Below are 17,908 nucleotides of genomic sequence, written 5' to 3'. Positions count from 1 at the left end.
TTGACCATGCAGTGTAACTGAGCCCACCACCTACAAACATCCTTAAAGCTCAGGAGCAGGAATCCTTCCTCACCTATGTGTGCTGAGATCAACTGCTGCATCCTGGATCAGGTCAGTTAATTGTAGATAATGAACTGAAACTGGAATCCCTGCTCTGTACTCTGTACAACTCAGGCCACACCAAGTGGAACCTTTAGCCATTAAGCATTGGGGAAAATTGAGGTTGATTAACAAAACTACTCCTGGAAGGATCCATTTAGTTTAGGACCTGAAGCCCACAAGCAAACATTGACAATTGAAGAACAAGGTTTTGGTTGCATTCTATTCCTAACAGATTGCTAGTGTCTGGGTTCCCACTATGAGAACCTTGCATAAGTTTCATATAGAAACATTCCAATTTTTCTCCAGGCCTGAATGACCATAACATGGGCCATGAATTGACATTTTGTCCTGTGATTGTTATTTACAGGAGGCTATTTTTACATCATCTGTTGCTCTGTGCTCGCTACATTGACCCATGTGTAACCAGTGTTGAAAGTTCGAACTCATTACTGTGGCCTTGGGTTAATCTGTCACCCGCATACCATTGAACTTCAAACAGTGGGAAAAAAACAACTTTGATTACTTCCTTTGGTAATCATTAAACAAACGCTGCAGTTTCCAGCAAAGAGTTGTTAGCAATAACCCACTAACATCAGCCATCAGAAGGATAAGCAGCCTGTCACTCAGGAACAATGCCTGTTGTCCCCACAGACTTGCTCTCCAATTTCATCGCTACCTAGAATTCTTCATGGCCCTTACACCACTACTCACCCACAAACCATGCCCTGTCTATGGGCGACTCCACCTCATCCAATCCTGCCATAATTAGCAAACCATAACCACATCTCATTCACTTATTCTCATGGGACCCCCAGCACCCCTCTTCCACCTATACTTGCAGGCAGGATTGATCCATATTCTTCTCCATACAGCATCAGTGAGGAGGAAGGAGGGAGATGGGGAGTGGGGGGAGGAGGGAAAGGGAGGAGGGGAGGGGGGGAGCGGAAGGGGGGTGGATGCAGGACACGAGGAATACATGCTCAACAACAGACCAAATTCTATGAATGTGGGGACAAAATAACAATAAGAATGAGTTGAGACTGTGGCCCTGGACTTAAGTGGCTGCAGAGAATCTTTGCTGAATGGAGAAAGAGAGTGCAAGGTGTGGGCTGAGGATACAGTTAGAGTTTGTTGGGTGAGACTATGCTGAGATATGAAAATGAAGATGTGTTGCCAAGGGCAATGGAAGTATTGAGGCACACAGGGTACGAGGCGCTGCCAAACTGGGAGATTTGGAACAAATGAACAATAATACAAACAATTCCATTGGTTGTTAATGTATATATCCTGCTAGCAGTGGAAGTAGTATGAAAGATTTGAGAAGACTGAGATGTAGACAAGGTGGTTAAAAGGGACCAATTTAAATGGAATATTAAATGTAATGCAGCCAAGTCAGAATAAGGCAGATCAATCAAAATGAGTGAAAAGTAGATTTTACAAAAAAGGAATTTTTTTAAAAAAAAGTGACCACTATTTATTTTTTTTTAAATTTTACATCTACACCCATCTCGTCAACCTTTCCCACTATAAATCCCTCGGTCCATTTATAGTGAAAACTATACAGGTAAATAGTCATGCTGTAATTACACCTTTCCATAAGTGGCGGCGCTGTTGAGTTTACATTTTACTTTCCCTGACCCTGTTCCAATATCGGCAAACTTTCCAGACTGGTTTCTGCTACATTCACTAAAACTGGGTTCACAGCAAAGTCCAGCTTAGACGAGGTTCTCAATTGAAAGCACAAAACAGAAGCACCTCTTCATGTAAACCATTAGGTAAAAGAATTAAAAACTAAGTGGATTTAAAAACCCTACAGAAATAGGATTAGAAGATGGTGAAAGCAGAAATTTGTTTCTCAAGTGTCCCACACAGTTTACAGCACAGATGGATTAATGTATCAGGGAGAAGGGTTTTGAGGGTTATCATACCGGAGGGAAGGGCTTCAATGGGTTAACATACCAGAAGAAACAGGCCTCAGTGGGTCAACGTACCGGAGGAAAGAGGCCTCAATGGGTTAAAGCACCAGAGGGAAGGCTTCAATCAGTTAACATACCAGCAGGAATGGTTTTGATGGGCAGAGTGGCTCACTATAGATTTACAGCACTACCTGTCTGCACCGAGAGGCAGCACCACTTGGTCAACCACAGGGCTCCTCTGCCCCATCCCCCTCCCAGGATAGTTTCACATCCCTTGCAACACAAACTTTCCAGTCACCATCTAGTGATTTATCCTAGTGGCCAGTCCACCTGAGTGTGGCTACACAGGATATTGGACTATATAGGGCATCGCAGCTAAGCCCAATCCTGCCCTCACAACATGGCAGGGGACAAGGTGGAGGAGGAGGAGGATTCGGGAGCAGCTTGAAGCCAGTGGTGTTGCCCCCAAGGTTAGATTAATGGCCTCAGCCCAGTTGGAGGATGGACCCCTCTCCTGATCTGTGGTGTTCAGCAAGTTGCTGACTCCAGTCAGTTTCAGACCCTATTCTATCCTGACAGTGCAGCTCCAAACACCGTGGTCCTACAGGCGCCGCTTACACTCAATATTTTCTGAGGCCTCACAGTTGGGAAGATTCGGCCAATGGAATTCTGCATCAGGTGACTTACCTAGGTACTCTCCAGAATGGAGACTATGTGAGGGGGAAATTGAAATGGGGTGTCACTGGGGTTCAAGATAGTGGTTTGGGGGAGGAAGGGGGGGCTTGGGGATCGAAGCAATTTTCAGATTGCAGACAAGGTTCCAATTTTTGCTTTAATATGAAAGGCAACTTATTAAAATCAATGTTTCTCACCACAATTCACCATCTGGTTCAGTGACGCAAAATAATGTACAAAATATGCAGTTAAAGTAACTGTACAACCTCCACTCCCGCACACCAATCCTCCCCAGTATTAAGACAACACCCAACCTGGAGAGGGAACCTGTGACCAGTTCCTTATTTACAGCAGCTCCTATCTCGTTGGCACCCAATGGGCTGTGATAAGCCCCCCACCTCACTGACCCTCAGCACTGAGCTGGGGCTCTCCTCATCTGCAGTGGGGCGGGGGTGTGGAGCAGATTGGAGGGAGATTGGCCACCCCTCCGGCTAACAGCACCATGCTCGGATATTGGAGACTGAACTCAGAACCAGAGCAAATCCCCGGGTGCAGGGGGTGGGGCAAAACAGCTTCACAGTGAACAAGAGCCGATTGCACTCCAAACTTTCCTTCAGACCCAGAGTGTCCGACCATGCAGCGACCATTCCAGACCCACATCCCCCAACTCCCAGTCCGATTCTTAACGTGGGCGGGCCTTGCTCTCCGACCTTAGAGATAGACTTTGAGCAGTGGTGCTCCTGATGAATCAGTCTCCGTATCCTGAAGAGAATCGTCTTTTCGCAAATCTGGCGAGAGAGAGAGAGAGGAAAGAGTGAGTATCAGTATCTCAATGGAGGTCTGTGCCCTGGGGTTGGGATGTGTGGGTGGGGTGGGGTTCATGCCCACAAGGGGTTGGAACAAAAATCATGGGGGGAGGGGCTCACAGCAAATCTGGAGCAACAACTCAGAACAGTGGCAGGACATTGACCAGTACACAGACTGCAGAGAGTAGAGGGTAATAAGAGATGACAGCTCTCCACACTAGGGGTTGGGGGGGTGGGGGTGCAGAGCAAGAGCAGCATGAGGTGGGGGTTGGGGGCAGAGAGAGGGGATGTGGAAAGAGGAGGGGCTGGGGGCAGAAAGAGGAGGGGCTGGGGGCAGAAAGCAGAGGCAGTGGGGGGCAGAGGCCCAGACATAGGGACTGAAAGAGAAAAGGACAGGAAAAAAAAAAGAGGGCAGCATAATTAACAAAACATCTTCAAAAATGAGGTGAAAAGCAGCTTCCTGCCCACTCACTCCTGCAGATGCACAAACCCTGCAGTCTGGGCAGTGATGAGGAATAGGACTCCTCGTTGAAATAACATCGTCGAGCCCAAATTAGAAAATTGCGTGTGTGGAATTCAGCTTTGAGGAGTTCAGTTCCCCCACTTCAACCGTATCTGGGATTTACCTGGAGAAGGCAGGCCATGCATTTGTCTAGCTTTCAAATCGAGCGGGTCCACAACCGAAATCTCCAGGTTAAGCTCTAAACAGAAATAAAATCAGAAATCACGGTGTTGCAATCACAACATATTCCAGCCAAACCTCAAATAACACCTCTCTCTCCAGCTGCAGGTAAACAGCAGCCCCCACACAGAACCCAGGCACACTGAAACAACCAGCGTAGCCCAAGCACCCAGTTCAACTCCAGAGGAGCTGCAACCCATCCCTGCCACCACCCCCCCAAAAGTGGACCACAGCAGATCCCTGTCATCCGCCACTGCAGCTCATTCCCACTCCCCCCAGTGCAGGTGCAGTGTGTCTGCCACCCCCTCCCCTGCCCACCCCTGTGGAGCCAAACCACACACCAGCTGTCCCAGTGCAGCTCCAGCACATCACTCGTCCCCCCCAGTGCAACTTCAGCACATCACTTGTCCTCCCAGTGCAACTCCAGTACATCACCTGTCCTCCCAGTGCAGCTCCAGTACATCACTTGTTCCCCCACCCAGTGCAGGTCCGGTACATCACTTGTCCCCCCCAGTCCAGCCACAGCACATCACTTGTCTCCCCCCAGTGCAGCTCCAGTACATCACTTGTTCCCCCACCCAGTGCAGGTCCGGTACATCACTTGTCCCCCCCAGTGCAGCCACAGCACATCACTTGTCTCCCCCCAGTGCAGCTCCAGTACATCACTTGTTCCCCCACCCAGTGCAGGTCCGGTACATCACTTGTCCCCCCCAGTCCAGCCACAGCACATCACTTGTCTCCCCCCAGTGCAGCTCCAGTACATCACTTGTTCCCCCACCCAGTGCAGGTCCGGTACATCACTTGTCCCCCCCAGTGCAGCCACAGCACATCACTTGTCTCCCCCCAGTGCAGCTCCAGTACATCACTTGTCCCCCCCCAGTGCAGCCACAGCACATCATTTGTCCCCCTCCCAGTGGAGCCACAGCACATCACTTTCCCCCAGTGCAGCTCCAGTACATCACTTGACCCCCACCCCTAGTGCAGCTCCAGTACATCACTTGTCCCCCCCAGTGCAGCTCCAGAACATCACTTGTCCCCCCACAGTGCAGGTCCAGTACATCACTTGTCCTCCCAGTGCAGCCACAGCACATCACTTGTCCCCCCCACCCCCCAGTGCAGCTCCAGTACATCACTTATCCCCCCCAGTGCAGCTCCAGTACATCACTTGTCCCCCCCAGCCCCCAGTGCAGCTCCAGTACATCACTTGTCCCCCCCAGCCCCCAGTGCAGCTCCAGTACATCATCTGTCCCCCCCCACCCCCCAGTGCAGCTCCAGTACATCACTTGTCCCCCCCAGCCCCCAGTGCAGCTCCAGTACATCATCTGTCCCCCCCACCCCCCCCCCAGTGCAGCTCCAGTACATCATGTGTCCCCCCACCCCCCAGTGCAGCTCCAGTACATAATGTGTACCCCGCCCCCCCACCCCACCCCCCAGTGCTACAGTACATCACCTGTCCCTCCCAGTGCAGCCCCAGCACATCCCCTAGCACAGCTGCCTCACCTTCACTGGGTAAAATCGTCTCTGCCTGAGGTCTGGGGTCAGCAGAGGTCAGAGTGACCAACCTTTCCTCGCCGGGCTCTTCCTGCCACCGCTTCTTGTTCCTCTTGGGCTTGCGGGTGCTGATGCGGACGATCCCGGTCACGATGCGGCACTCGGCGTCCTTCTCGTTGATCTTGTAGTCCTTGGTGATGCTGTCGATGAGCTCACTGATCTCGCTGCTCTTGCTGATGAAGGTGGTGTCCGAGGTGCACTGGGCCAGCATGTCGATCTGGTGGATGCTGAACAGCTCCAGCAGCTTCCGGTTGATGTACTCGTCCAGCTCGGCGCTGGACATGGACACGTTCAGCTCGCTGTTCCCCAGGTCCTCCTCCAGGAAGGAGGGGAACTCTTCCGACAGGCGCTCGCGGGAGGCGGGCGAGGCGCTGCCGGGGCTCTCCGAGCGGGGGGAGCCGGGGCGGGCGTCCCGCCGGCACGGGTCGGCGGGCAGGCCCCGGCCGGGGTGGTTCTTCCAGACCACCCGCTGGCCCCGCAGCTTGACGTCGTAGTAGTTGAAGCTGTTGCCCGCGAGGCCGGCCTTGCGCGGGGGGCCGGGCTCCGAGTTCAGGGCCACCCCGAGCGCCGGGTTTTCCACGTACCTCAGAGTGTTGCTCTCCGCCTCCTTGGCGCCTGTCGTCGGCGACTCCGCGGCCCCGGCGCACGGGGTGTAGGCCCCGGCCCCGGCCTCCGCCCCGCACACCCCGCAGGTCACCACGCAGCACAGAACCGCTTTCACCGCCTGCCAGGGGGCACAGGCGGCCAGCCCACCCCACTCGCACCCACTGGCGTCCGTCGCCGCGGCTTCGGCCTCGGCCTCGCCCGGGAGGAACCCGGCGCTTTCCGAGTTACTCCCGGCGGAGGAGTCCCCCGCCTCCTCCTCCTCCTCCTCCCCCTCCCTCCTCCTCCCCCCGCCGCCGCCGCCGCCGCGACCCGCTCCGCGGCGGTGGCTTCGCGCCGGCGGCCCGCCGTCCTTCCTCTCGCCCCGTCGGCTTTCCGGCGCCGAGCCTCCGTCCACCTCCAGGCTGAGCGAGTCCACCGAGACGGGCGGCAGGGCCGGGCTTTTCACCAGCCTGGGCTCGGCCGCAGGCCGGGCAGCAGCTTTCCGCCGGGTTCCTTGCATGGCTTGGACCGAAGGACCTGTGGGGCAGAGGGGAGAAACTTCACTCGGCACGGCTTGCACCTCACAGTGGGCTGGGGTGGGGTGGGGTGGATGGGGGGACAGAAGCCAGGGATATTACCAAAGGGCAGGCAATAACATGTGTGTGTGTGTGTGTGTGTGTGTGTGGGGAGGGGGGGGGGGGTGTGGGGCACCTGGGGACATTTGCAGGGCTCTGGGCATCAAATTGGGGCAAAGGGAGCAGCAGCAGCATCAGGGGGAGACGAGGGGTAGATCCCGGGGGGGGGGGGGGGGGGGTGGTGAGAGGGAAGAGGGACGACCCTGCAAGCGCTGTGAGCTGCTGCACAGAGTCAGACAGATGGTCCGTTCCGAATGTGACATACAGGACCCAGGCATGAATTGTAGGGTGAGGTCTGTGGAGCCACTCCAGAGTACGAGGTGCTCCTGCTTTTAAGTCAACTGTTGCAACTGACTGCAAGGGCGGTTATTAAAATAGATCAACACAACTTAAGAATAGTCAGTGAATATTTCAAAAGTGAAGGCACGCATGTCCCACCCATATTGAATTCTTTGAAGTAACAGAAGTGGACAAGGGCAATGCAGTAGATGTAATGGCCCAGAACTTCCGACCTCCAGAAGGTTGTACCTGGGAGGTACCCAGAAGAAGCGCTGGGGATTCCCCCCGCTACCCCATATCCACACACCCGTACGACCCCACGTAAGTATGGGAATTGACTGGGAAGTTCAAACTTCCGATATACAATTACCCTGCACTGGGAACCATTGAATTTAAATTGGAAACTTTGGATGGTTCCGACTCTCTTGGCATAATAGTTGCCGAGGAAAAGTTAGAAGGATTAACTGCTTGGTAACTATGGTACTGACCAGGGACCTGCTGGATCCCTGACTACCACCCCACTCCTCAACTACCCTCCGCCCCCCACCTTCCCAAACCCTGACCACCCTCACAACCCCCCTGACCACCCAACCCATCTTACCTACCCACCCACCTTACACAATTACCTACTCCCTGGCTTCTCAAAGTGACTGGGACATTTAAACTTACCACTTTATGGTAGCTAGTGCCATAAAAAGGGGACATGGCTTCACTTCCCCCAATGCAGTTGCTTTAGACTGGAAGGAGTCTGGAGCTGCTGCTGTTCACCAGGCCCAAGTCGGAAGGTGGGGTGAGAAATGAGCAGCTCCCGAGTAAAGTAAGTAAAAAGGAGTGGGTTGGCAGTCTGACTGATTGCCATTCCTTGGAAGTTCTGGCCCATTATATTTGGATTTCCAAAAGGCCTTTGATAAGGTACTGCATAGTAGGCTTATGGCTAAGGTCAGAACATGTGAAGTTAGGTTCTAGTGGTAAAACGGATAGCAAGCTGGCTACAAAACAGAAAACTGAGTCAGGCTGAAGGTAGTTACTCAGACTGGCAAAAGGTGGGCAGTGGTATTGCACATGAACTGGTGCTGGGACCATTGTTGTTCACTACTTACATAAACATTTTGGACTCAGGAATCTTAAACACAATTTAAAATTTGTGGATGACACCAATTTGGAGGTGTAATTAATATAGAGGAGGACTATGACAAAATAAAGGAAGATATTAATCAACAAGCAGAATGGGCACATTATCAGCAAATGAACTTCAATACAGTTAATCTGAGGTGGCACATTTTAATAGTAATAATAAGGAGGCCACATACTCCTTACTAAATAAGTGTCTAAATGGGGCAAATAAACAGGGATCTGGGGTATAGGTGCACAAATCACAATGTGGGGACACAATTTAATAGTCATAAATTAGGCAAGCAATGCACTGGGTTAATTTCTAGAGGGATAGAATTAAAAGGCAGAGAAGTTGTGTTAAAGATAGAATATTGGTCAGGTCACATTTGGCGCACTGTGCACAGTTCTGGCCTCCGCATTATAACAAGATATAGATGCACTGAAGAAAATACAAAAAACTTTACAAGAATTATTCCAGAACCGAGTCTTATACCTATCAAAGAAGAACAAACAGTTTAGGGCTCATTTCTCTAGAAACAAGAAGGTGAAGGGGTGACCCTGATGGAAGTCTTTAAACTAATGGAAGGGTTTGATAGGGTAGGCGTAGAGAAAATGTTTCCACTTGGGTGAGAACAAGATTAGAGGTTATATATGTGATCATCACTAATAAATTCTATAGTGAATTCTGAGAAATCTCTTTACCCTGAGAGCGGTTTGAATGTGGAACTCACTACCATGAGAAGTCAAAGAGAATAGAAAAAATGCATTTAAGAAGCTAGAGTAAACATGAGGGAGAAAGGAATAGAGGGATAAGGTGAGGTGAAGTCGGGTGGGAGGAAGCTACTGCAGGTCCATGCTAGTGTTTATGAAGGGGTTTGATAAGATAAAGGTGGTGTTGGGCCAAATGACTTATTTCTGTGCTGTACAAACAGTGTCTAAAAGCAAAATAGAAAATTAATAGTTTATAAGTAAGTACAGAAGCAGGGAAAGATGGGGTGGTTGCTGGAAGGGGAGGTAAAGAAAGAACAAAAGGAACAATCTATGATAGGGTGGGGGCAGGATTGATTAAATGGCAAAAGGGATGGTGGTTCAAAGCAAAAGAGAGTGGTAATGGGAAAGTAAAAAAAAAAACTAATTTAGGTCTAGAGGAGCTGTGAACGCCAAAACGGCAGCAACAACCAAGAAAATGGGAGCATGGTTATAATCTGAAGTTGTGGAATTTTAAGTTGAGTCTACAAGGTTGTAAACTTCCCAATCAAAAGATGGAGTGCAGTTTTGTGAGCTTGCATTGAATTCCATAAGAACAGTATAGGAAGCTGAGGAGAGAGATCAGAGCACGACAGGGATGGAGAAATAAAATGGCAAGCAGCCCGAAGCTCAGGTTATGCTGCAGACTGAAGGGAGATGCTCAGGAAAGCAATCATCCAATCTGCTTCTGATCTCCCCAGTGTAGAACGGACTGCAACCCAGAATACTTCACAGGAGCATCAGGCAAAATTTGACACCAAGCCAAATTAGAACAGATGAACAAAAGCTTAGTCAGGAGGTTGGTTTTAAGAGTGTCTAAAAAAAAGTTAGAAAGGCGGAGGGGTTTAGGGAGGAAATCCCAGAGCTTAGGGCAGCTGAAGGCATGGCCACTAATAATGGAGCGATTAAAATTGGGGGATGCAACAAAAGGCCAGAATTTGAGGAGTGCAGATATCTTAACCTCATAGACGTTTACAGCACAGAAGGAGGCCATTAGATCTATTGTGTCCATGCCAATCAACAAAGATCTGACTACATGAATCCCATCTTCCAGCGCTTGGCCTATAGCCCTGGAGGCTATGGCAAAGCAAGTGTCTAAACACTTCTTAAATGTTATGAGTTTCTCTGACTCAACCACCCTTTCAGGAAGTCAGTTACAGACTCCCATCACCTTCTGGGTGAAAAAATTTCTCAACTCCCCTCTTATCATTACCTTAAATCTCTGCCCCCTGGTTATTGACCCTTCTACTAATGGAAAAAGTGCCTTCCTATCCACCCTATCTATGCCCTTCATAATCTTATACACCTCTATCAGGTCCCCTCTCAACCTTCTATGCTCCAAGGAAAACAACTCCAGCCTATCCAATCTTTCCTTATAGCTCAGATCCTTCAGCCCAGGGAACATCCTGGTAAATCTCCTCTGCACCCTCTCCAGTACAATCACATCCTTCCTATAATGTGGTGACCAGAACTGCACACAGTACTACAGTTATGACCAAACCAGCGTTTTATACAGTTCCAGCATAAACTCCCTGCTCTTGTATTCTTCGCCTCAGCTAATAAAGTCAGGTATCCCATATGTCTTCTTATCTACCTGTCCTGCTACCTTTAGGGATCTGTGGACATGCACACCCTCTGATCTTCAGTACTTTCCAGGATCCTACCATTCATAGTGTAATCCCTTGCCTTATTAGCTCTCCACAAGTGCATCACCTCACACTTTTCTGGGTTCAATCCCATTTGTCACTGCTCTGCCCACCTGACCAGTCCTTTGATATTCTCCTGCAGTTTACGGCTTTCTTCCTCACAATTTACCACCCTACCAATTTTCGTGTCATCCACAAACTTCTTGATCATACCCCATACATTTAATCATTTATGTACACCACAAACAGCAAGGGCCCCAGCACCGAGCCCTGCAGAACACCACTGGAAACAGGCTTCCAGTCACAGAAACATCCCTCTACCATCGCCCTCTGCTTCCTGCCTCTCAGCCAATTTTGGCTCCAACATGCCACTTTGCCTTGGATCCCATGGGCTCTTACTTTCTTGACCAGTTTGCCATGAGGAACCTTATCAAAAGCCTTGCTAAAGTCCAGGTAGACCACATCAAATGCATTACTCTCATCAACACTCCTGATTACCTCCTCAAAAAATTCAATCAAATTTGTCAAACACGACCTTCCCTTAACAAATCCGTGCTGACTATCCCTGATTAATCCGTGTCTCTCCAAGTGCAGATATATTCTGTCCCTCAGAATTCTTTCTAGTAACTTCCCCACCATCAAGGTTAGACTGACTGACCTGTAATTGTCTGGTCTATCCCTTCCTCCCTTTTTTAATAATAGGACAACGTTAAGAGTCCTCCAGTCCTCTGGCACCTCACCTGTGGCCAGAGAGGATTTGAAAGTTACTGCCAGGGCCCCTGATATCTCTTCCCTTGCCTCCCTCAGGAACCTGGGATACATCTCATCCGGGCCTGCGGATTTATCCACTTTTAAGGCAGCTAAACCCACTAGTACCACCCCTCTCTATGTTAATTTGCTCTAATATTTCACAATCCTCCACCCTGATGTCTATACCTGCGTCGTTCTTTTCCATTGTGAAGACCGATGCAAAGTATTCATTCAGAACTGTACCCACATCTTCCAGGTCCACACGCACATTACCTCTATGGCCCCTAATTGGCCCTACTCTTTCCCTTGTTATTCTCTTGCTCTTTATATATTTAAAAACCCCTTTGGGTTTTCCTTTATTCTACCCACCAATGCTTTCTCATGCACTTAGCTTTCCTGATTCCCTTTTTAAGTTCCCCCTGCAATTCTTATACTCCTCTAGGAACTCTGCCATACTGAGCCTTTAGTATCTGCCATAAGCTTCTCTTTTTCTCTTAATCCTAACCTTTATGTCCCTTGACATCCAGGGTTCTCCGGACTTGGTCCCCCCCTTTGTCTTTATGGGAACATATTTGGCCTGTACTCTCACCATTTCCTCCTTGAATGCTTCCCACTGCTCTGACACAGTTTTATCTACAATTAGCTGCTCACAGTCCACTTGGATCAAATCATATCTCATCTTGGTAAAATTAGCCTTTCCCCAGTTTAGAACATTTATTCCCAGCCCAACCTTATCCTTTTCCATAACTATCCTAAATCTAACTGAGTTATGCTCACTACCTCCAAAATGCTCCCCTACTGATACACCTTCCACCTACCCGGGCTCATTTCCGAATATTAGGTCCAGAACTGCCCCCTCCCTTTTTGGGCTTTCTAGAACTGGCTAAAAAAAGTTCTCCTGGATGCAACTTAAGAATGTTGCTCCCTCCCTACCTTGCACACTAAAACTATCCCAGTTAATACTTGGGTAGTTAAAAATCCCCTATTACTGCCCTATTATTCTTACACTTCTCTGAAATTTGATTACATATTTGATCCTCTATCTCTCCCTGACTGTTTGGGGACCTATAGTACACACCCTGTTCTCCCCTTTTGTGTTTTTTACTTCTACCCATATGGCCTCATTTGATGATCCTTCCAAAATATCATCCCTTCTCACTGCTATAATTTATTCCTTGATCAATATTGCGACCCCCTTTCCAATTCTATCCTCTTCTCTATCTCATCTGAATATCCTATAACCAGGAATGTTGAGCTGCCAATCCTGCCCTTTTTGCCAAGTCTCAGTCATAGCTATGATATCATATTCTCATGTGCCTATCTGTGCCCTCAGCTTATCTGTCTTATCCTCAAGCTCCTTGCATTAAAATATATTCCATTTAACCTTGCTAAACTTACTTCTTTCTTATCCAGCCTACGTTTCCAATGCCTTCCAGACTCACTTACTAGTGTTTTAACTTCTAATTCCATCTCCGTTTCTCTCCCCTCGGAACTACTTTTCAGGATCCTGCCCCCCGCCGCCGTCAATTTAGTTTAAATCCGCCCCAACAGCATCAGAAAGTCTCCCCGCGAGGATGTTGGTCCCATTCCTGTTCAGATGTAACCCATCCAACTTGTACAGGCCTCACCTCCCCCAGAAATGGTCCCAATGCCACAGGAATCTAAAGCCCTCCTTCCTGCACCATCTCTCTAGCCACACATTCATCTTCTCTATCCTTTTGTTCCTATACTCACCGGGAGTAATTCGGAGATTACTACCTTTGATGTCCGACTTTTCAGTTTCCTACCTAACTCCCAAAAGTCTGCTTGCAGGACCTCATTTCTCTTTCTTCCTATGGCATTGGTCCCAATATGGACCACGACCTCTGGCTGTTCACCCTCTCCCTTCAGAATGCCCTGCAGCCACTCCGTGACATCCTTGATCCTGGCACCCAGGAGGCAACATACCATCCTGGAGTCATGTCTAAGGCTGCAGAAGTGCCTGTCTACTCCCCTCGCTAATGAATCCCCTACCACTATTGCCCTTCCGTACTTCTTCCTCCCCACCACCATCTAAGCAGCTGGACCACCCACAGTGCCTTGGTTGGCCTCCACAGGGGAACCGTCACTCTCACCGTGTTCCAAGGCCGAAATGCAGCTTACAAGTGAGATGCACTCGGGGGGCTTCCCTCACTACCTGCCTGGTCCCAGCTGCGACTCATGCTCCAAAATCCGGAGCTCGAGTTGTTCCAGTCAGCGGCATTGCCTGCACACATGGTCATCCAGACTGCCAAGAGCGTCTAGGATTTCCCACGTAGCACAGGATGTGCAAATCACGGGACTGAGCTCCCCAGACATATCTTAACTAAATAGAATATGGACCTTTGCTTTTATTTTACCCTCACTCCTACTTGAGTACAGACTAGATCCTCTAAGTGCTGCTGACTGCCTGTCCCAGGGTCCTCCTCTCGCATGCTCCTCCCTTGTAGGATTGTAGTACTGGAGGAGATTACAGAGATAAGCAGCGAGGCCATGGAGGGATTTTTTTTTGCATGGATGAAAATTTTAAAATTATGATGTTGCTTATTCAGAAGCCAATATAGATCAGCAAGCACAGGGATGATGGGTGAGGTAAGACACGGTGGCACTTACACACTTGAACCCCATAAACAGAAGCTGCAATGCACTTGTACTCCAGACACTGAGGCTGTTACAGATACCAACTATCCACCCCCATGTTAAACAATCAATCAATGAGAAGCCTGCTGCTGTTAGAGGATCCCTACCACCCACCAAATTCCAACCCTTGTCCATAATGAAACTTTTGGAGGGTTCATCACTCTTCTAGAAAGAACACAGGTACAGAAATAGCACTCAAGAACCCAGAAAAGTGGCAGAAACCCCCACACTAACAGATTACCCCAGGTGGACCTCACATCAATCACACCCTCCACATTGCCACTTTAAGTGACTGGAAGCAAACCAGTTCTACAGGGAAGGGAAAATCAGAGCAAAGTGCAGACAGCACGGTGACAAAAATCAAACAAATGGGCAGTTTCTGTGAGGTTTCATGCTCCAGGGTAGGGTAAGGAGGAAGTGATGGGGCAGAGTTGGGGGTGGGGGGGGGGGGGGGGGGGGGGGGGGGGGGGGGGGGGGGGGGGGGGGGGGGGGGGGGGGGGGGGGGGGGGGGGGGGGGGGGGGGGGGGGGGGGGGGGGGGGGGGGGGGGGGGGGGGGGGGGGGGGGGGGGGGGGGGGGGGGGGGTGGGAAATGCCCATGGAGATACTCCTGACAAGGGGTGAGGGGGCAGAGGGAAAGGCCTAGACAGGGAGGCAGCGATGGGATGAGGGTGGGTTGGTGGTAACGGGGCAGTGATCCCAGTGGCAGGATTGCTTACCCTGTTTTTTGAGGGGTTACTGGGTTACCCAGTGGCTGTGCCAATCTGTGGAGCATAACAGCTCCCCGTCCCTAGCACCCCAGGTGCACACTCGCTGAACAGCAAAGCACTCTCACATAGCCCAGTCTTTTCATCTATTCGCAAATCTCTGAAGATGGTAGCGCAAGCTAACAAGGCAATTGAGAAATCGCACAAAATTTACTGGTTTGACCTCAGCTGCAGTATTTTGTACAATTCTGGACACCGGACTTTAGGAAGCATGCCGTGGTCTTGGACATGGTGGAGGAGGTTCATCAGGATGATACCTAGGATGAGGGACTTCAGTAACGTGAAGGACAAGCTGGGATTGTTCTCCTTACAGCAGAGAAGGTTAAGGGGAGGTCTACAGAGTGGTTTTGATTGAGCAAACAGGGAGAAACCGTTTCCGTTGGCAAATGGATCAGTAACCAGAGGTCATAGATTTAAAATAATTAGCAAAAGAACTGGAGGGGAAATGAGGAGAAATGTTTTCACAGAAAGGGTAATTGCTATCTGGACTTGAAAGGGTGGTGGAAGCAAATTCCAAAGGAAATTTCAAAAGGCAATTGGATATGCACTTAAAAGTGAAATAGTTTTCAGGGTTATGAGGGGGAAAAAAAACAAGGGTGTAGAACTAGAATGGGCAGCTTCAAAGAGCTGGCACAGGTATTATGGGCTGAATGGCCTCTTTCTGTGCTGTAAGGTTCTTTGATTCTACAATTGCAAACATTTGTTACTAAACCAGTTTCTGATGACTAATGTGAATGCAGTTTGCTTAAAACTTAAATCCATATTCTGGGCAATCAAGTGTTACTCACTCTTGTTATTTTACTAACACTAAGTTTTGAAAACACAAAGGGAAGTTATTCTCTCACTGCAGCAAATCAGCTTCTCATTCAACAACTATTTTCATTTCCATAACACCTTTACTGTAGAAAAGCATCCCACGCACTCTATACCAAAAAGCGGCCACCAAATACAAGAAACTTATTGGGAGTGGCAAAGATGTAGGTTTTAAGGAGCACCTTAAAATGAGGAAAGAAAGGTAAAAAGACAGAGAGGCACTAATGGTGGATTCACAAGAAATCAGGAATAAAAACAGAAAATGCTGGAAATACTCAGCAAGTTAAGCAGCATCTGTGGAGAGAGAAACAGAATTAACATTTCAGGTTATGAGTTATCAGAACTAGGAAAAGTTAGAGATGAAGTAGGTTCAGAACAAGGGCCAAGTGAAAGAAGGATAAAAGGAAGGTCTGTGATAGGATGAAAGTCAAGAGAGACTGAATGGCAGAGGAGTTAATCTTGCAGGGCCAAATAGAATGGTGATGGGGCAAGAAAAGAAACAAAGGAAAAAAACAAAGAAGAAACAGAAGAACAAAAGACGCTCTGAAGAAGTCATATGGACACAAAATGTTAACCCTGCTTCTCTTTCCACAGATGCTATTAGACCAGCATTTCCCAGCATTTTCTGTTTTTGTTTCAGATTTCCAGCATCCACAGTATTTTGCTTTTAACAAAAGATGTGCCTAGAGCAGGCGTGCTGCTGACTGCAAGCAAAAATGAGAGCAAAACCAAAAAACGTGAAGAAAAAGAAACAAAATGGGGCCGAGATTAAGGTCTGAAATCATTGAATTCAATGTTGAGCCTGGAAGGGTATAAAGTGCCTTGCTGAAAGATGAGATGCTGTTCCTCAAGATTGCATTGAGCCTCACTGAAACAATGCAGCAGGCCAAGGACAGATGTCAGCATGAGAGCAAGGTGGACAATTAAACTGACAGGTCACTGGAAGCTTGGGGTCATGTTTACGGACTGAACAGAGGTGTTAGGCAAACCAATCAGCCACTCTGCATTTGGTCTCCCCAGTGTAGAGCAGACCACATTGTGAATAGCGAATACAGTAGACTAGATTGAAAGAATTACACATAAATCGCTGCTTCACCAGGAAGGAGTGTTTGGGGCTTTGGACAGTGAGGAGAGAGCAATTAAAAGGGTAGGTGTTACATTTTCTGCATTTGCATGGAAAGGGGAGGGGTTGTTGGGGTGTTCGAGGTGACTGAGGAGTGGACCAGGTAATCACAAAAGGAACAGTCCCTTCAGAATGATGAGCGGGAAGGGGAGGGGAGGATATGTTTTTTTCATTTTTTTATTCTTTAATTGGATGTGGCAAGGCCAGCATTTGTTGCCTATCCCTAATTGCCCTTTAACTGATTGGCTAGCTAGGCCATTTCAGAGGGCAGTTAAGAGTCAACCACATTGCTGTGGGTCTGGAGTCACACGTAGGCCAGTCCAGGTAAGGAAGACAGATTTCCTTCCCTAAAGGATATGCGTTTGGTGCAGATATGACGCTGGAAGTAGAAAATGATCTATTGAACATGGAGGCTGGTGGGAAGAAAGGTAAAAGCAAAGGGAAACCTATCGTGGTTTTGGAAGGGAGGGCAAGGAGGGCGGGGGGGGGATGAGGGAGGGCGGGTAAAGGGGGGGTGAACAAGGTGGGGGTGGGGTGGGGGAACGAGGGGGAGGGCGGGTGAAGAGAGGGGAACAAAGTGGAGTGGGGGAACGAGGGGGTGGGGGAGAGGGTGGAGGAACGGGGAAGACAGAGGGAGGGGAGGGGGAGGACAGGAGGAGGACAGAGGGAGGGGGAGGACAGAGGGAGGGGGAGGACAGAGGGAGGGGGAGGACAGAGGGAGGGGGGAAGACGGGGAGTGGGAGCGAGAGGAAGGAGAGGGGGAGCGAGAGGAAGGAGAGGGGGAGCGAGGGCCGGGGGGGGGTGCGAGGCCAGCCGGTGGGGGGGGGGGGGGGGGTGCTGGGGAGGGCGAGGCCAGCAGGGAGGTGGGGGGGGCTGGTGGGGGGTGAGGCCAGCCGGTGGGGGGGGGGGGGGGGGGGGGGGGGGGGGGGGGGGGGGGGGGGGGGGGGGGGGGGGGGGGGGGGGGGGGGGGGGGGGGGGGGGGGGGGGGGGGGGGGGGGGGGGGGGGGGGGGGGGGGGGGGGGGGGGGGGGGGGGGGGGGGGGGGGGGGGGGGGGGTGACAGTG

At 50.0% G+C, this 17,908-nt stretch overlaps 1 protein-coding gene across 1 annotated transcript in view; it reads right to left on the bottom strand.

Moving 5' to 3' along the window:
* Positions 1 to 1,507: 1,507 nt before the first annotated feature.
* The window catches only part of kdf1a (keratinocyte differentiation factor 1a), a 19,502-nt gene continuing 3,101 nt past the window's right edge, over positions 1,508 to 17,908 (bottom strand). Inside the window, exons 2-5 of the mRNA XM_041212250.1 lie at positions 6,648 to 6,854; positions 5,682 to 6,605; positions 4,126 to 4,200; positions 1,508 to 3,481 (exon numbers count right to left, since the gene is read on the bottom strand). Of these exons, the coding sequence (XP_041068184.1) occupies positions 3,405 to 3,481; positions 4,126 to 4,200; positions 5,682 to 6,605; positions 6,648 to 6,854 (1,283 nt within the window). The 3' untranslated portion in view covers positions 1,508 to 3,404. The remainder of the gene's footprint in view (positions 3,482 to 4,125; positions 4,201 to 5,681; positions 6,606 to 6,647; positions 6,855 to 17,908) is intronic.

Source organism: Carcharodon carcharias, chromosome 19 (assembly GCF_017639515.1).
Source record: "Carcharodon carcharias isolate sCarCar2 chromosome 19, sCarCar2.pri, whole genome shotgun sequence".
Lineage (NCBI taxonomy): Eukaryota > Metazoa > Chordata > Chondrichthyes > Lamniformes > Lamnidae > Carcharodon > Carcharodon carcharias.
This window is presented reverse-complemented; position numbering and strand designations above follow the sequence as displayed.